Source organism: Festucalex cinctus, chromosome 1, assembly GCF_051991245.1.
Source record: "Festucalex cinctus isolate MCC-2025b chromosome 1, RoL_Fcin_1.0, whole genome shotgun sequence".
In the NCBI taxonomy this organism is placed as follows: domain Eukaryota; kingdom Metazoa; phylum Chordata; class Actinopteri; order Syngnathiformes; family Syngnathidae; genus Festucalex; species Festucalex cinctus.
In genome coordinates this window covers 11,721,629-11,742,301 of record NC_135411.1, presented here as the reverse complement: position 1 = coordinate 11,742,301, position 20,673 = coordinate 11,721,629, and the positions used below count along the sequence as shown (strand labels likewise).

At 36.8% G+C, this 20,673-nt stretch overlaps 1 protein-coding gene across 7 annotated transcripts in view; it reads left to right on the top strand.

Moving 5' to 3' along the window:
• LOC144015910 (receptor-type tyrosine-protein phosphatase mu) overlaps nucleotides 1–20,673 on the top strand; it is a 267,193-nt gene that overhangs the window by 219,747 nt on the left and 26,773 nt on the right. For 4 of the 7 annotated variants that reach the window (XM_077516393.1, XM_077516421.1, XM_077516402.1 and 1 more), the window contains 4 exons: nucleotides 190–380; nucleotides 7,767–7,854; nucleotides 11,135–11,211; nucleotides 17,470–17,506. In XM_077516393.1, coding sequence (XP_077372519.1) covers nucleotides 190–380; nucleotides 7,767–7,854; nucleotides 11,135–11,211; nucleotides 17,470–17,506 — 393 coding nt within the window. Of the gene's footprint in view, nucleotides 1–189; nucleotides 381–5,195; nucleotides 5,201–7,766; nucleotides 7,855–11,134; nucleotides 11,212–17,469; nucleotides 17,507–20,673 lie in introns of those variants that run through there. The other 3 variants (XM_077516411.1, XM_077516439.1, XM_077516430.1) reach the window with 2 other exon arrangements.

The following is a 20,673-nucleotide window of genomic DNA, read 5'->3' as shown; positions in this document are numbered from 1 at the left end:
CTGGTCGCCGGTGACATAATGTTGAGCAGTAAATGAGATAAGCGACCATCTGCGTCAACCCAGATTGTCACAACATAGCATTTACCGCTTTTCAAGCATCGTGTCACCCGGTCGCCCCCTTTTTTTTGTTTGTTTTTGTACTGCACCGGCGCTGACTTGCGGGCCTTGTTCCCCCTGTGCTTTGCGAAGCAGACGAGAGCCAGAACATGGGCAGCGACACCAGCAGCCTGGTGCAGTCGCACTCGCTGAGGAAGCGCGAGGCGCTGGACGTGCCGTACCAGAGCGGCCAGCTGCACCCGGCCATCCGCGTGGCCGACCTGCTGCAGCACATCACGCAGATGAAGTGCGCCGAGGGCTACGGATTCAAGGAGGAGTACGAGGTAGGCAGGCGGACGGGTGTCCCAAAAGTCGGCCCCGCATGTCCACATGCACATGGGGATTTAAAAAAAAAAAAAAAAAAGCATTTGTATCAATAAACAACAATGAATCAGAATTGGGAAGGAAGTCGGATGTGCAGTAGGCACCCAAACAATAAGAAATGTTTAAAAACAAACAATAAGGATTAAATTAGCCAATCAAAATCATGAAGAAAGTCATTTGTGGAAAAGGAGCCACAAAGATCAATTGATCCAATTACAATCCTTAAAGTTTTATGGATAAATAAATGGCTCAGTACAACACAGGCAGTTACAGGGAGCGTTCCGACCTTCACTTTTTTTTTACATGCTCAGCGTACAAAAAATTTGAGGAAGCCCACTCAGATTCTTAGAATTAGGGATGTTCGATACCACTTTTTTACAGACCGATACTGATACCGATACTCAGACCCTCAGTACTCACCGATATGAACACCAACTGCCGATACCAGTAGTACATTTTGACAAATAAAAAAAATCACTAAAAGATATTTTTAAACAAATATGTTTCCTTTAATTTTGACACAAAAAAAAACAGCACAGTCACTCTTCAATAGTCTTAACGATCAAAATAAAACACAAAAATGCTCTTTTAGTTTAAGATTCACAATTTTGAAGTATTTCCAAACCGGTGAAGTTTTGGTGAAAAACTGCTGCAAGCTAGCTAGCGCCACTTACAGGCAAGGAGGACTCACTTCACGTCTTCCCCCTCTGCCATCGGTCGCTTGTACTCGTCTGCGTCACGAGTACTCGAGTACTTGAAAAAAAAAGGCTAGTATCGGCCCGATACCGATACCTGGTATCGGTACTCGCCCATCCCTAATAAGAATCATGATATGCTAACAAATGATGGGAGTTATTCGCAAGAAATGAAGCTCACTCTGTAAAAATGTTAGCGTACAGTTACACAACAGGGTAAAGTGACCTTAACTCTACTAGGTTGTGAGTTCACCGTAGTTCATTCTAACACAGCGGTGTCCAAACTACGGCCCGGGGGCCATTTGCGGCCCGCCGTCCATTTTTTTGTGGCCCGCGACATATGCTAAAAATGGCATTTGACTCGGTTAAAATAAAATAAAAACAAAAATGTTTGGAGATGGTCAAAGTAAGAAGGGAGGGTGTTGAAAAACACAGGTGCTATTAAAGGTTAATTTCGTTAACGAAAACTAACGAAAAAACTAAAATTCAAAAAACAGTTTCGTTAAGGAAATAAAACAAAAACGAAGATGCTTTTTTAAAAAAAAAGAAAACTAACTGGAACTATATTTTACGTTTACAAAATTAACTAAAATAGAACTATAACTATAGGAAAAATTTCCTTCGTTTTAGTCTTTGGTAATTAATTTAATGCATGAGCCTTTGGGGATGATCTTAAATGGGATTTTTAGTCGATTTATTTTGATATAAACCAGAATAATGACGTCGCGCCCATGGTGTTGCGCACGAGTAATACACATTAAAAAAAATAAAAAAAAATTAAAAAAAACTAATACTGAAACTAACTAAACTAAAACTAAGCATTTATTAAAGAACTAAAACTAATAAAAAGTAACAGAACCACCCTGAAAAATAATTAAAACTAAATAAATTAGAAAAGAAAAAAAAATCAAAACAAAATAAAAACTACAATGAAAAATTCCAACAAAACTATAATAACCCTACTGCCATATTACAAATAAATTGGTTTAATATACTGTAAAGAACAAATTAATTATTTGTACACTTTTTAGGACTAAACACAATTTCTCTTCATCACATATGTGGCCCTTGCGTCCTTCTGATTTTCTAGATGTGGCTCTCAAATGAAAAAGTTTGGACACCCCTGTTATAACAGAAAAGTCATTAGCCGAAAAGCTGCCAAAACGATAATGGGCAAGTCAGGATCAGTCAATTGTGAAAAAGGCGCCTAACCGAAATCAAGGGAAAAAAAAAAAAACACTTTGAAAAACTATTGTAAGAAAATTCTTCCTTTATCCAAAATTCCAAAATCAATGATCATTCTTAAAAAAAAAAAAAAAAAAGAAAAAAAAAAAAAGAAGAAATTTCAAAAAAAAATTCTGGAAAAAAAAATCACAAAAAAAATTCAAGAACCAATACTCACAATTCAAAAAGTGCATTTAAAAATAGTAATACTATTCCAGTGTTCCCTCGCTATATTGCGGTTCACTTTTTGTGGATTTTTCGCGAATTTTTTGTTGTTGTTGTTGCAGTTTTTTATGTATTTTTTTTACAGTAATGTACCTATTTTATAAAATTTATAAAGATTTGAACGTTAAAAATGTTTAAACAAGAGAAATGTGAGAAAATGTGAAAGCCTCAATGAGAAAAGTGTAAAAATTGTGTGGTGAGGGGTTTAAATTTAATTTTTTGAATAAATGTAAATCATAAAGCCAACAACTTCGTGGATTTCATTTATTGCGGGTACTTTTTGGAACCTAACCCCAGCGGAAAACGAGGGAACATTGTTTTCTAAAAAATCTATTTTACATTCTAAAAAATTAAAATTCACTTGAAGCAGTTCTACAAAAAAAAAATTAAGACAATTCTTTAACAATTATTATAAGAAAATTCTAAAAGAAAACGTGTACGGAAATTATAAAAAATAAATAAATAAATAAATAAAATTTTAAAATAAATTAAATAAATTTTAATTTTAAATTTAATTTAAATTTTTAAATTTTAAATAAATAAAATAATTTTTTAAAAGTTGTTTTAGTAGGATCTAAAATTCAATGTGGGCCAAAATGATGAAAATGAAACGGAAGCTATTTAAAAAGACTCGTGTGGGTCTGGACATGTGGTGAATCTGATGTTTTGTCAGTGTTGTGCGTGTGCGTGCGTGCGTGCGTGCCTCGCTTCATCTGTCTTGTCTTTTCGCCTGCTTTTTCCCAGCTGCACTTTTAGGATAAATTGTTAATGTTTTTCCTGTCTTCGCGTGTTTACACCATCTTTTGTTGTCTGATGTTTTTTTTTTTTTTTTGCTCTTAGCGGTGGTTGTGCACTTTTGTGTCAAATGCTGCCTTCTTCCCATTTCCCCCTGTGGAACTGTCGCCTTACATGCCTTAATCATCCGATCTCTCTCAAAAACAACATCAAACTAAACCACAGCGCCATATAAAACTTGGCCATATGTTTTAAAAGTTGTCACTGTAGCTCGGTCTTTGGCAGAGATGAGAATTTATTGTGGTTCTGTTAAGCATTGGTGAGTCGTTCATTAAGAAAATTAATATTTTATTTTTTTCACATAGACAGATCTGCGGTTTTCATGATGGTTACATGTCGTCTTCACAGGCAAAACCTGTAATGGGAGATGGAAATTGTATATTAAAAAAAATACATTTTAATGTCTAATATTTTTAATTACAAATACAAAATTCTTGACACTGGATATTAATCAATTATTGAAAACAATACAAAAATAAATGCCTCATTGTGCTTTATCATTGTTCATAGTCTTCAGTTTTCACTATGTACATTTTAATAATCTAACTACAAATTCTGAAGTAATAATAATACAGTAACTTAATAGCATATATTTGACAGTTTTCGGAAAACAAGACAAAACACATTGCATTAAATGAGCAAATATAGTTCATTTCCCTTGATTCAACTTTTTCGGCTGACCAAGACCTGGTTGAACGAGAATTGTAGGAGAAAAAAAATAAAAAATAAAAAAAATAAAAATACTGACGACATTGCTATGTTTGATTGATATTGTGACAGTAAGATTAAAAAAAAAATATTGCTAACATGTTATACATAAATGGTTATTAAAGTGATACTTTACTTATTTAGTCATTTTTGGCAGTCAAACATTAACATTTTGCCTACAATAAAATTTGATCTTTCCATTATTTTTCATGTACAATTAGTACCTTTAAAAACACATTTTGAAACTTGCCGTCGACTGAAAATGACATCACAAGGGCTCAGGTAACCAATCACAGCTCAGCTTGTGAATGTCACATGACCAAACCGAGAAAGCAGGTGAGCTGTGATTGGTTACCTGAGCCCTTGTGATGTCATTTTCAGTCGACGGCAAGTTGCAAAATGTGTTTTTAAAGGTACTAATTGAACGTAAAAAATAATGAATAATTATAGACAAAATATTAACTTTTTATTGCTATAATGGGCTAAATGAGTGAAGTATCTCTTTAAATTAAAATATAACTTCAAAATAAAGCTAAAAGTAATTTGAAAGAAAAATCTGTCAAATGCAATTTATTTAGATATATTTTCTTCTGAACTTTTCTGTATTTTTATTTTGTTTTTTTTGCGTTCAAAACTACGTCTCTCGCGTTTGATTGCTGTGTAATAAAGCTAAATGGACATCTGCTATTGTGCTATATCACAGCCAAATGAATTATATTTACGGAAAAGGACGAGCACAAAAGTACAACAATCGTGTATTTGAATGAATTCCCTATCGAGTATTCAACAGCACGCGTGACCACCTGTACCGCGAGGATCATTGCGCCGCCATGGGGATGACCCCAGGCTCAATCCGGCCATGTTTTGGTTTCATGTTGCTACCGCCACATGTCAAAAAACACACTGAAGCCCCCCCCCCCAACCCCCCCTGTACACACAACCCCTCACTACCTCCTGTGCTTGCACGTCGCCTCTCCACCATGACATCACCGTGTCCTCAGGTGAATGCCCTTTTTCTTCTTCTTTACTGATGAGTGAATTGGAGCGTGTGGTGCTGTTGACTTAACCTTGTACTATATCTCTCTCTGACCCATGCTCTTTCTTGTACCTTAACTTTGGATCAGATTAACGAGGTAAGGCCACTACTGTTTTTTTTTATTATTATTATTATTATTTTTTTATTTTAAGAATGTAAAATGTACATTAGATGACAAATGGATGCACATGCACAACCAAAAGGGCATTTACCAAACCAAGTGACCCACCTCACCGTCACCCCCCTCACACGCATTTTGATGGATGTGATGTGTGATGCCTGTGTCGTGCCAAATGTGCTACTATAATAAAGCTTTTGAAAGGAATACTTTTATGAAAAATCTCATGCTTTGCTCCGCCCACATCAGATTCCGATAGAAAAAAACAACTTTGGAATGTCGTTAACTCATTTGCTCCCAATAACGTGTAAATACGTTTTTTTTTAAATGTAAGTGTCCCAAAGACGTATTTATACGTTTTGTTTTGTTTTTATGCTCGAGCATACAGAAGGCTTTGATGCAGCCTCTCAGCTGCAAAGAACGGTTGCAGAAATGGTAGTTATTACACAAACGGCCAGCAGGTGGCAGCAGAGCAAAGGAGATCAACCAGGGCCATCTAGGAAAAAAAAGCTCAATTACTTACAATTTTGAATAGATTTGTGAAAACGGATGAAACTTAGCTCTCTTCTAATGCTAAGTGCTGCAAAACGGAAACAGATAGAAACATACTTTTTTCCTGATGAAAGAAGAGACTTTAATCTTTCTTTTGATATGTTCCATGCTTTTATAGCAATAGAACACAATATTCTGTGGGCCTTGCAAAATCAGTCAAAATCCAGGAAAACAGCCGGGAGCGAACGGGACTGCTTCTGTGAAAATGGCTGGGAGTGAATGAGTTAAGTTCATTTGTCTAGGACAGTGTTTTTTAAATCTGGTCCTCAGGGCACACCATCCAGCCAACGCAGGTGATTCCAATGACAGCTCTTTAGCAAGCTCTGGAGAAGCCTGATAACGATCCTCACCTGCGTTGGAATCGGGAGACATGGAAAACAGGCTGGATAGTGTGCCCCGAGGACCAGGGTTGGGAAATTACTGGTCCAGGAGACCTGCTTCCCATTTAACAAATTCCCAAATTCGAGTTATTCAAAGTACGAATCAATTCGTCCAAAGTGTCTGCTTGTAGACAAAATGGCTGACTTCCTGCTCAAGTTCAAGTTCAAGCATAGGTCCTTGAGACTTTTCCGTACATCTTGTCATTATAGACATCTCCACCGAATTTCATGTTGCTAAGTGAAATTGGATTCGGGGACTGATTGGGACCCATTTGAGCAATTTCCCAGGTCAGATTCAGTCAAAGTACGTCAAAGTCTTAAATTAATCAGAAATACCTTCCTCTGGCCAAAAATGGCTGACTTCCTGTTCAATGTCGGACATTGGTCCTTGAGACTTTTTTGTATGGACATATCCACCTCATTTCATTCTGCTATGTAAAACTGTTTGAGGACTAAATTTTCGAAAGAAAAAAAAAAAAAATCATCCACGTGAATTCTCAAAATGATCATTAAAATTTAATTCTGGCCACATTAGATGGCAAGCGTCGCAATTTAGCACTGTTCATCCGTCCAAGGTCAATTTTCCTGATTGTGGCTCATTTGAGTAATTTCCGTTCGTCTGATATGAAAGTAAATATATCAATTGTCATAAATATTGTCTATTTATTCCTCAACTCAAAGTGAGTTACACAAAGAATAATCCTTCTTTTTCTCTTGAAATAAATTGTACAAGTGTTTAATAAGTTATCCATTTTTTGGAAATGGCTAAAATGATTTACTAATCACATTTTGTACATTATTTTCTATTTTATTATTATTTATTTTATTTATCCTTATTTATTTTTGTTTCATTTGTATACATTTTGGGAATTAATTTATTTTAATTTCATTCTTAAAAGGAATATTTTTTTTTTATTTAAATGCAGCTCAAATATTTAACTCATTCACTGCCTTTGACGTAAAAAGACGTCAAATGATGCAATGCATTTTTGCTGGGCTGGCAGTGAATGTGTTAATTTATATTGATATTTAATATATAAATAATACAATATATGCTTATTACATTTCAAAATTCTCAAAATTAAATAGATCAATCTCAAAATTAAAATGAAACTTTTTGTTTTAACCTTTTTTTTTAAATTTGGTTTACATACTAAATCAACGTTCTTCTGTTATTTCAGTTATTTAATGGGGTATATGCCACGGAAGAGGCGGGACTCGATTTTGCACATGAGTTTGGTTCCGGTCCGGGTTGCGAACGCGCAACCGAGGGGCACAAAGTCGGAAGCACAATTATTTTAATGCAGCCCACACGTCGCACACCGAACCGGAACCAAACTGACGTGCAAAAACAGTCCCGCCTCTTTCCGTGACATATACCCCATATGAAGATATACAAATACAGTATTAAAAAAAATACCATAAAAATGTGACCATCTCGCATCAAAAGTGCTTTAATATTTTTGTTCATGACCTCCAGCTACAGCATTCAGCCCGCACTGAATGACGGTCTCGCACATCTGTTTACACGCTGTTACCTGTTAGTCTTTTTGCATTCCAGGGCTTCCCAATGCCGCCATGTTTCACTGCTGCCGTCGTGTCTTTGTTTGCAGCGCTTCTTCGAGGGACAGTCGGCGCCATGGGACTCAGCCAAGAAAGACGAGAACCGCATGAAGAACCGATACGGGAACATTATTGCATGTGCGTACCCCCCCAAATACTCCACCCTCACGACCACCAACTGGCTGATTTATTGCAACCGGCTTTGCGATGCAGGATAAGAAACAAAAGAGTTTTATTATCAGCTCAGCCGAAGCAGATTTGACCTTTCTGCTCCATGGTTACATATTTATCTTCCCGCGCTTGCTTCAGCTACAATGCTTCTTGAATTTAGTAGATATTCCTACAAAAATGTATGGGCCTTCAAAATCAGCATTGTTGTAACCAGTAATGCCGGTAACGCGTTACTTCAAAATGTGTGCTTATACGACTAATCTAACACGTTACTATTAGGGGTGTTAAAAAAAAATCGATTTGGCGATATATCGATTCAATAAAAAAAATCGATTTATTATTATTATTTTTATTTATTTTTTAAAGAGCTCAGAATTTTTCATTCGGTAGTCTTACCGATTCAACGTCTTATCATCATTGCCTTTTTTTTCTTTTTTTTTTGTGTGTGTGTGAATCGATTTTTAAACTTCCATTTTTAATGGAAAAATATTCAACAAAACGTCTGACTTCGGGTTAGGATTCACACCTTGAGCATGGAAGAATGTTATATGAACGGAAAATTAAGCCTTAATATTTTATTTTAATGCTGTTCAAACATGAAACAGATTACAACCTCTATAAGACTGAAATTTCAGATAAATAAATAATACATTTTCATATAAATCTTACACTCTACAAGCTTACTGATTAGTATTTTCTAAATTTGAATGAAAAAAAATCGCAACAATCGACTTATAAATTCGTATCGGGATTAATCCGTATCGAATCGAATCGTGACCTGTGAATCGTGATACGAATCGAATCGTCAGGTACTAGGCAATTCACACCCCTAGTTACTATAGTTACTAAAAAAAATAAATAAATAACTATGTAAGGAAACTGTGAGAGTGTTCAAATTCACATTCCCTGAGGGAGTGACATCATCGTTTTCAGCGTATTGACTATTCCAGAAAACGGCACTTGAGGAAGCAGTCGGATAGATTTGCATTTTCAAGCTGGAAGTACGGTCACTGATTTGAGTTTGCGTCAGCTAAATACAGAAATATTAAGGTTTATTGCACACTCTGTGCTGTCTACAAAGGTTATGTAGCTTTAATAACACATAAAAAACATGGATGGCGGCGCATATGCATTCAAGCTTAAAGAGAAAGTCACACCAGATTGTGAGAGTTCAGGAGACCCATCAAATTTAATCGCTATATTTTTGTACACTGAAATGTTGATTTTTGCCATTACAACATTAATATGTCAAGTAAAAAAAAAAGCTATCATTGTTTTCGATTTTATTTAAAAATGTACGTTATTTTTATGTACATTTTTTTATTAGCATGTTAAGTGAAATCCACAATATATATATATATATATATATATATATATATATATATATATATATATATATATATACATATACATATATAAGGGGTGTGCCAAAAAAATCGATTTATAAAATAATCGAGATTCTCATTTATTAATCGAACCAAATCGATATTAACATCCAAAATCGATTTTATTTATTTAAATTAGAAATGAAGAAGAAGGGGAAAAGGCAGTTGTAGCCCACATGCTGTTTTTGTGGAAAAAGGCACTTACAATACAAAATTAATAAATGTTTAAACAAAAAAAAAAAGACACTTTAATGTCTCTATTTGTCATTTTGTCTTGCAAAGCTGACTGGATTAGATCATGACAATGTTGTGCATATCTGTAAATTGAAGCAGAAATCATTTGTCAATCAAATAATTTTGAATCGAAAATCATTTGAATCGAGAATCAAAAATCGATTCTCAATCGAATCGTAGACCCAAAAATCGTAATTGAATCGAGTTAATTAAGGGTAGTCAAAAAGGCGACGTTATACATAAATGTCAGTTAAAAACACACTTGCCATGGCACTTAAGTGGCAAAACCGTGTCATTTTTATGTTAAGACAACCAAATGTTGTAATTTAGTTACTTTACAGACTAATTTATTTTAAAAGTAACAATATCTAATTTAGTTGCATTACAGATGACTTTATTTTAAAAGTAACTAAATTAGATTGCAAGTTACTTTACCACCAGTGTTGTCAGTTACCTTAAAAAAAGTAACTACAGATTACTTGCTTGAAAAAGTAACTTGATAGATTACTTCATTTTAAAAGTAATGTATTTACTAGTAAAGTAATTTATAATCTAGTTACCTTAAAATAAAGCAGCCTGTAAAGTCATAGTTTAGTTACTATTTAGCAATCTATCCATCCATTTTCTTGACCGCTTATTCCTCACAAGGGTCGTGGGGGGTGCTGGAGCCTATCCCAGCCGGCTTCGGGCAGTAGGCGGGGGACACCCTGGACTGGTTGCCAGCCAATCGCAGGGCATACAGCAAGCATCCACACTCACAAGCACACCTGGGGACAATTCGGAGCACCCAATTAATCTGCCATGCATGTCTTTGGAATGTGGGAGGAGACCGGAGTACCCGGAGAAGACCCACGCAAGCACGGGTAGAACATGCAAACTCCACCCAGGAAGGTCCGAGCCTGAACTCGAACTGGAGTCCTCAGAACTGGGAGACGGACGTACTAACCACTCGTCCACCGTGCCGCCCACTATTTAGCTATTTAGTTATTATTAAAGTAATTAATTAAAATAGAGTAGTAGTAAAGTAATTTGATTACTATTAAATCTAGTTACTTTCCAGACTAAAAGTAACTAATTAGATTAGTTTAGTTACAATTAAAGTAACTTGTAATCTAATTAAGTTACTTTTAGTCTGGGAAGTAACTAGATTAGATTGAAATTTACTTTAATAGTAACCAAATTACTTTTAAAATAAAGTAATCTGTGAGGTAACTATGTTTTTGTAATTACTTTTTTTAAGGTAACTGGTTGTAACGTGGGCATTAGGAGCATCAAGCATACAGTAAAACCCAATTTAAAAGCCACATTTATATACATACACATAAATATAATAATTCATAGAGTGTGATAAATTACAATATAACACACTGCAAAAAAAAATGGATGGCCACTCATGAAAAGTAGTTGTCGAACTGACGACAGATCAGTCGGTTTCAGCCCGCTGCTCGTTGTACGCGAAGGAGAAAACATCTTTTGAATAGGAGGCAACTATGCTTGCAAGCCTTCAAGAGTGAAAAGTCAGTCATCCTCCTCCTCCTCCTCCTCCTCCTCTTCCTCAGCATGTCGTGGCCTGGTTAATGTCATTAATTCCATGCTGCTTTCTTCTTCCTCGCTGCCTCTTTTTCCAGACGATCACTCGCGTGTCAGGCTGCAGGCCCTGGAGGGCGAACAGAGCTCCGATTACATTAATGCAAATTACGTTGATGTAAGTACACGCGCGCACGCACGCACACACCAGCCAGCGCCGCCGACGCAAAAAAAGGTCACCGCGCTTCCTCTCGGGGGGTGGCTGGGTGGGTGGCAGAGAGGGTGCCGGTGCCGCCGTCGCGGGGGGGGGGGGGGGCCCGAGGGAGCGGGACCGGTCGCACGCAAACACACGCGCACATTGAGCACATTGGAGCGAGCTGCTGTATCAGTGTGCACTTAAATTAAGAGCAATAAAGATCAGATGGTGACAGCACTCGTATTGAGAGGAAGAAGAGCAAACACATGCTAGGAAAAGAGCTTGATGCTAAATAGGGGAAGGGAGGACCTCCACCAAGGCTTTAACGCCAACTTAATGGGATACTTCACTTATTTAGCCCATTAGATTTAGATTTAGACTTAGACTTGACTTTATTGATCCCTTTGGGATGACCCCCTCTGGGAAATGTACATGTCCAGCAGCAATGAGAACAGATAATAAAATAGAAAAATAATTCAATCAATCAATAAATAAGGTTATTACACCAGAGATTGAAATAATAATGATAATAATAATAATAATAATAATAATAATAATAATAATAATAAAATAAAAATTCAATCAATCAATAAATAAGGTTATTACACCAGAGATTGAATTAATAATAATAATAATAATAATAATAACAATAATAATAATAATAATAATAATAATAAAATAAAAATTCAATCAATCAATAAATAAGTTTAGCACACCAGAGATTGAATTAATAATAATAATAATAATAATAATAATAATAATAAAATAAAAATTCAATCAATCAATAAATAAGGTTAATACACCAGAGATTGAATTAATAATAATAATAATAATAATAAAATTGAATCTATCAATAAATAAGGTTATTACACCAGAGATTGAATTAATAATAATAATAATAATAATAAAATAAAGAATAAAATTCAATCAATCAATAAAGAAGGTTATTACACCAGAGATTGAATTAATAATAATAATAATAATAATAATAATAAGAATAATAATAACAATAATAATAATAATAATAATGATAAATACAAATTTCTAGGTTTGGTCATGTGACATTCACAAGCTGAGCTGTGATTGGTTACCTGAGCCCTTGTGATGTCATTTTCAGGCGACAGCAAGTTGCAAAATGTGTTTTTAAAGGTACTAATTGTACATGAAAAATAATGAAAATATAAAATTTATTATTGGCAAAATATTAATGTTTGACCGCCAAAAATGGCTAAATAAGTAAAGTATCCCTTTAAGAATCATGGCGGTACGACTTATCGTGTCCTGATGCCACAAAATCACGCAAAATCCATCTTAAATAGGAATCGGTGTCAAGGTAGTATGTTGTAATGATGCACCTTGATCGAGAGGCAAGTTTTGTATGTCTGGCAGGGAGCCAATTTTATTCTAGGTCGTTAGTGGAAATGATATCTGCATGCATACTTTCTTAAATTAGCTTTCCCTACCAAAGTGAAAAAAATGCACTCGACAGTACTGTGTAATAACACAGTAATAACATTTGTCCACACATAACATGCAAACACAGAAAATGCGAGCACAAAACGGTTTGAAATGAACTAGGTGTGTTCGAATGGTTCATTGCTTTAGCACTATTATACAAAGCAGCACCACTTTCTATTCCCAATCTATGGTTATCATCGCCACCCACGTTTGCTGTGGCGACCAATCCTCCTTGTCAAGCAGCAGCCTTCCTCTGCGATACAAGCAAAACAAGTCAGTTTTTCGCTCTTTGCCAAACCTTCACAAAGCCTCCAATTTTGCTCACACAAGAAAAAAAGATGCTCTTTGGCTTGTTCTTGTTGATGGTGTTGAGAAAAAGCCAAAGAAAGAGAAATTTGTATGACCTTGACACAAAGGTGACTTCCTTTCCCAGAGTTCTGCATTTGTTATGTGCACAATGTTAGCCGAGATATAAAAAAAATAATAATAATAAAAATAATAATAATAATAATAATTTCTTCTTAATGTTTGTTAGATTTTTAATATATTCATATTTGTCTTTTTTTAATTTTATTATGTTAAATTTATTATTTTATACATTTGGACGTTTTGTCGATTTTTCCGTGTCTTCTAGGGATGTAACGATAAGGGCAATATCGTGATATCTGCCAGGGTCACCGATAGCGTCCGTGTAAAACTGCCACAATATCGTCGTCGTCATGTTCACAATATTTAAAAGGAACACATCTGTTAAAAAAAAAGTCACATTGAGTTCCACTTGTGCAGTTCTAGCACCCTCTAGTGGCTAGTTTATTAGTGCAATTTAATTTTCATTAGGGATGTTTTGGCCTTCTATGTTTAAAATCTATGCTAATCGTCAGATTTAGGGGAACGCAATTTGCTTCTGAAGCGATCAAAGTGTGTTTAGTATGAGCTCTTTTTTTTTTTTTTTACAATATTGTGACCTTTTTTAAATATCGCTAACCCTCCCACAATATCGTGATAATTATCGTATTGTGACCTTCATATTGTGATAATATGATATGATTGGATATCATTACATCCCTAGTGTCTTCTGTGTAAATATTTTTAAAAAGTCAACCTTTACTTCAGAGAAATTCACTTTAAAGGATACTTGACTCATTGAACAAATTTCAACAGTAAATAAGTTAATATTTTGTCCATAATTAATTTGATGACTTCATTATTTTTCATGTACAACTCATGCCTTTAAAAAGTCATTTTTCTAAGTGCTGTCCACTGATGATGACATCACGTGTGCTGAGGAAGTAGGTAACGGCCAATCATGCCTCACCTGTTTTCTGGGTTTGGTCACTAAACTGAGCCATGATTGGTCGTTACCTACTTCCTCAACACAGGTGATGTCATCATTAGTCGACAGAAAGTAGAAAAATTACTTTTTTAAAAGGTACTATTTGTACATGAAAAATAATGACGTAACTTTTTACTGCTGAAAATGGCTCAATGAGTCAAGTATTTTTAATTTTTAATTTTTTTTTTTTTTTTTTTTTTTTGGGGGGGGTCCCTTGTTTTATGGGAGATTTGTGTTTCCAATATTATTTTATGTGTAATATTTTTTATATTATTTTTATGTTTTATTTCTTGAATCTTTTTTTTTTTTTTTTTTCCCAGTTTTTATATTGGTATCTTTTATTCTGAAGGTTTTATGTAATTTTAGATATTTTTTGTAATGGTTTGAATTAAATTTGGGTATATCAATAGTATTTTTGTATTTTTAATCAATATTGTAAATGTAATATTTTTTTAAATATATTTTATTTTTTAATCCATATTTTTTATATACACTGCCAGTCATGTTTGGACACAGTTTCTCATTCAATAGCACTACAAAGTGTTTTCAAACCTGTGACTGGCTGTGTATGTATTTTCTTTTTTTTTATGTTATTTCCTTTTATGCTTTTTTATGCTATCTTTTCTCCTGATGTCTTGACCTCCACCGTGCAATTTGAACCACACAATCCTGCTGGCATCCCCTGCATGCTAAGCAACACTCATATTTCAGCACTTACGTGGACTCCAGCGTCTCGGCACGTCTTTTAGGCCGCGTTAAAGTTGTTAAAAAGACAAGTGAAGCGTGTTAGGAAGCAGCCTAACCGGCTTATATGACCCGATTCCCCGCAAACGCCGCCACGAGGACGACGGGCCGCTAATAGCCTGGTGATGTACCTGCCCCGCGCGCTCATTTGTAATCTCTTGTTACGCCTTCCCCGCATCAATTCATAACGCAAGGTGCGCCTTCAATTATTTACCTTTGGCCGCTATTGGTTTTATGGTCCATTATGTTGCACCATACAAAGCCGGGGCCCACTTAAAGTCGACAACACGTGCATAATCAAGAGAGTGCAGACAGACGGCTAACGATGTGTTTTTGTTTTTTTTTTGTTTTTTGTTACTCTTTATCTCATCAGAACGCGCCAATAAAAAGCCCGTGCGGGCAACATCCCCCGCTGCTTTTGTTATTACGCGGAAGCCGCCAGATGATAATGATGATGGTCTTCACGAGCGCTCGGTAGTAAGCGAGTCAATGTACCCCCCAAACATGTCGAGTCATTAGGCTAATAAACGGCATCCTCGCCCTGATTTTGTGTGTTAGCATGCGTCGTGGCAAATGCAAAAACATTCACGTTAAACCAAGCATGATGGTATATTTATTATATTATGTTGTAATTGAAAAAAAAACATGTTTTTGAATAAATACACTACTCATTAGCATTAGCAAACAAATAATTTGCAAGTTAAGTTACATTTGGGAGATTTGTAGTACTTTTTTTTTTCTTCGTGCAATAAATGGTTGTCTAGTTTTAACCTGCTAAAAAAATTTTGGGCGGGGAGATTTATGGTTGACTTTATGAATGTGCAAATTTTTATTGGATTTAAGGTAGTTGTAGTTGAATTATTGCAATTTTGAAGGATTTCTGGTCATCTGCAGAATTTTTAGAGATTATTGATAGTCTTATATTAGCTAGCACAACTCTTAAAGGCGCAGTCTCCCGGATTCACTCGGGAAAATGCACTTTTTAAATACAGGATGTACACACTTTAACTTTCACTCAGTCTACACATCTGTTTTTATGTTAATCTTTGGTGGTGATTTTGTCCTAAATCCCTTAAATACAGGATTTAAACAAACAAGCTACTTCTCAATTTACAGATCTTGTGGAAAAACAGTGTTTACACCCCTCCAGCCAATCGCAGAGCGGGGGGGTGGCGTGTCGCAAACAGGGCCGGGCGAACGTGTCAGCTGCGTGACGTCACTCCCGCGCCAATTCGAAAGCACGCACGGATTTTTTTTTTCTTCACTCACTCATTCGCACACGTAAGCGTCTGTGAGTGAGTGAGTAAAAAAAAAAAATAATAATAATCCGTGCGTGCTTTCAAATTGCCGCGGGAGTGACGTCGCAGCTGACACTTTCGCCCGGCCCCGTTTGCGACCCCCCCCCCGCTCTGCGATTGGCTGGAGGGTTGTAAACACTGTCTTTCCACAGAAACGTCCCGCTGTTGACAAAACAAACACAAAATGGCAAAATACAGGCTGGGGGTGTGAGGGTTTAGGACAAAATCACCCCCATACGTGAAGAAAAGCCAAGATCTGTAAATTGAGAAGTAGCTTGTTTGTTTAAATCCTGTATTTAAGGGGTATAGGACAAAATCACCACCAAAGATTAACATAAACACAGATGTGTAGACTGAGAGAACGTTAAAGTGTGTACATCCTGTATTTAAAAAGTGTGTTTTCCTGAGTGAATATGGCAGACTGCGCCTTTAAGGATTCAAGACAGTCTTATTTTAACTAGTGCAACTCTTCTGAAATTTACATTCCTTATGTAGTCGTCTTTTAACTTTTGCAGCTATTCGCGGTCGTCTTATTGCGACTCTTCCCTCCAGCGTGTGTTTGTCGAGAACGTGGGATGCATGTTACAGTTACAGTGGCGGCTTTGAAGCTCCCATTAGCGGCCGCGTGCTAATTCAGTCAGAAAACACAAATAAAGGCCTGCGGGTGGACGCTCCCGCCTGCTGAACGTTTCAGACAGGCCGCGCTGATAACTGGCAAGAACGCGTGGCGTTACTAAAAAAACAACATGTAAATGATCACAGCCGTGAAAGAGACACAAACAAACCACCGAGCATGTTTTATTCGCTTTTTAGACACGTGATTTATTCCACTCTTGACCTTCTTCTTCTTCTTCAACGTCCATTTCCTCACCTGACAAGCGTCGAATGCGGCAAACGCTGCCTGACAGGACGTCACATGAAAGCACAAACAAGATAAAGGAGTCATTAAAAATGGAGGAGAGCGAGGGAGGCGTCGTTTTTGCGTTTGTCAGAGTCCGGACTCAATTGAATATGAGGGAGGAAGGTGGCGATGATGATGATGATGATGATGGGGGAAGGAAGCCTTTAAGTCCTCCTGATGTTTTGTTTCCCGCCTGGCGTCTCCGGGGAGAAGACAAGGAATTGGGCAAGCGCAACTTGAAGGGATTAAGCGTAATCCGGCGGACTGGAAGCCCGTTGCGAAGACGGATGCTGTTAGTCGTATCGCGGGGATTATCGACACTTTGGCGCCTCGCTCCAGAGGTGTGCGTGCGTGCGCGTGTCACACATTCATGATCGGTGTGTAGATGTCCGCGTCCAAAAATAAAAACACATTTTTCTTTCATCTTGCGTCATTTTTGATGTGCCAACAGAGAATCGTTTTTCTTATGTTGTCCTTCTCCTTTCTTTTATCTTTTTTTTTTGCAGGGTTACCACAGGCCAAATCACTACATCGCCACTCAAGGTAAGAAGATTTTTAATTCAGGCCCGACTAGTATGCCGCCCAAATGGGGCTGTTTCAAAAATGGATGCACACTGTAAATGGGTTGAGAGTGAAGATTTGTTGCCACAGGTTAAAAAAAATAAATAATAATAATAATAATAATAATAGAGCGGTAATAGAGAGGTGGTCGAGTGGTTAGCAGGTTAGCACGTCCGCCTCCCAGTTCTGAGGACTCTGGTTCGAGTCCAGGCTTCGGCCTTCCTGGGCTGAGTTTGCATGTTCTCCCCGTGCCCGCGTGGGTCTTCTCCGGGTACTCCGGTCTCCTCCCACATTCCAAAGACATGCATGGCAGGTTAATTGGACGTTCCGAATTGTCCCTAGGTGTGCTTGTGAGTGTGGTTGGTTGTTCGTCTCTGTGTGCCCTGCGATTGGCTGGCAACCAGTCCAGGTTGTACCCCAGAGCCAACTGAGATAGACTCCAGCACCCCCGCTACCCTTGTGAGAAATAAGCGGTCAAGAAAATGGATGGATGGATGGATGGATGGATAACAATAATAATCCAATCACAAATGTAAATGAAGTATGATCTGGAATGATATGGGAACTTTTGATTCAGTCCCAACTCGTGTGCAGCCTAAACAAGCAGTCTTGAAAATCCAAACATGAAGTAAATGAGTAGGAAGTGAAATTTGGTGCCAAAAGGAAAAAAAATGAATATGGCATCCTTCTGATTCAGGCTGAACTAGTTAGTTGCCTAAACGGGCTGTTTTAAAAATCACAACTTAAACGTGACATGACTGAAGTTTGGTGCTGAAAAATATTCAACAAAATGAAAAATGTCATTGAAGAGGACACCTTTGAGTCAGGCCCGACTAGTGGGCTGCGTAAAGGAGCGGGTTTAAAATAACAACTGAGGTTATCGGAGGAGTGAAGATTGGTGCAAGAACAATCTGTAAACGGGGGGAAACATGTCAGCAGCCACTTTTGATTCAGACCCAACTTTTTTTTTTTTTTTCATGGCTAAACAGGCTGCTGTAGGAATAGAAACGTAAACAGGAAGTAAAGTCAACAATTTAAACAACAGTAAAAGGAAAAATTTGAAAATGGCAGAAACTCCCTTTTTTTCAGACCCGACTAGTTTGCTGCATGAACAAAAAGACTAGTAGAAGTGACTAATAGGCCTAGTAAAAAAAAAAAAAAAAAAGTGAACAGGAAGTGAGTATTTGTGTGAACATTTTAGTGCAAAAGCTTTCAGATGAAAATGAACATGAACTTTTGTTTCAGGCCCATCTAGTTTGCTGCCTTAACGGGCTGTTTCACAAACCAACCCAAAAGTAAACGGCAAGCGAGTGTTTGATCCAGTTCGAGCTAATTGGCTTAAATGAGCATGACGAGGGTACTTTTCATTCAGGCCCGACTAGGTTGTTGCCTAAATGGTATGTGTGAACAATGAAACAAAATGTACATATCTTAATTATTTTTCTTTTGGTTGCGTCTACACGTTTCCACCTGCATATCAAACCTGCGCGTGTGTGCGGGCGCGCACGGTCAGGGATGCCGCGGCATGCGTCGTCATGCTCCCTCTTCCATCTGTGTGGCAGAAGCAATTAATCGGGCTGCAGGATGATAAATAAATAAAAAAATAAAAAATAAATAACTCAATGGATTATCTGACATGTGCGGGCACATTTTGTCGCTGTGTTCCTCCGGCCGGCGGATTTGCAAGGCCACGAGCACTTAGCGCCACCCTGGAGGTTAACGATTGACTGATGCTCAATCGTTAGCAATTTGGCGCCGGCATGGGGTTGCTTGCGTGCGTGAATGGTGATTGCCTACACTACCGTACTTTAATAATAATAATAATAATAATAATAATAATAAAGTAAAGTGTGAAGCTTTTTTGTTTGTATTTGTTGTTTATTGAAGAGGAGGCCTTAATGCATTCACAAGCTGCTCGGGGGGTGCTGGGAGTTGCATAATTAGCTGTTCATTAGCGCGGTGCCGCTACTCCTCAGCGTCTCAATTAAAGCCGAGCCTCTGTTTGCTCACCAGACGTGCACGCATCGCGCTGACCGTCCAGCCAAACACACGCACGTGACTAAGCCGTCTCCTCGGGATCAATTGATCGACTTTTTTTTTTTTTTTTTTTTAATATCGTTGAGAGGGTCAGCCGATGAACATGAAATGTTGTGTTGGCACGAGCGGTTTTCCACTTAAACTGCTTGTTGTAGGAATCGAATGTGGGGGCTTATTGAGCTGAAAGAATAAGAAATTAAGAATAGCATGGCACTGACTGTTGCCTAAATTGGTTGTTTAAAATTTGAACAGAATGTAAAGAAAACGTCAGTTCACACAGGAAATGGTGATTTTGATTCAGGCCCGACTAGTTTGCTGCCTGACTTGCTGGGAAAAAAAAAATTCCTAGTTTTGGAGAGTCAAATACTAGCCAAAATATTTTCAGTTAGAAGTAGGGGTGTCAGGCGATTACATTTTTTTTTTCATCGTAATTAATCGCATGACTTCAATAGTTAACTCATGATTAATCACTCTATTCCTGTTCTAAATGTACAATGAAATGTACAATAAAATATTTATTTTCCCTAAGTTTTCATATTCTTGTTAACATAAAAGTGGGAGACAAAAGAATGTTAAACTAATAGAAATATGGCTGCATATTTTAATCAATGATACAGTAATTTCATAATAATAAAATTCAGTTAAAATTAAAAAGAAATATGTATTGTACTGTAAAAACAAGTGTGATTTATGTTGGTCATTTCTCTGCCACGAGATGGCATCATTGCATTTGTAAGACATATAATATTGGCATTTGAAAAACAGTCTTAGTCAATTGACATCTTTGTCAATCTAAGAAAAAGTTTAGGGATCTTCCAGCATGTCTTCAAAAGTTAAATAAAAACTTCAGTAAATAGCTACCTTTTGTTTGCTACAGTAAAGTCTTTTTTTAAATTTCAAATTATCTGAAATATTAAAATTTTTACTTATATAGTTTTAATTTCAAACAAAAACATAAGGAGTGTTCCCAGAGTCAGAAGCATCGAGGAAAATTTAAATAATTAGTTGACTGATTTGTTTTTTCTCTGAACACTTTTTATAACAGATCTATAAACGGCCGTATGATTCTTCAAAATGACCAGTGTTGGGCAAGTTACTTTAAAAATGTAATT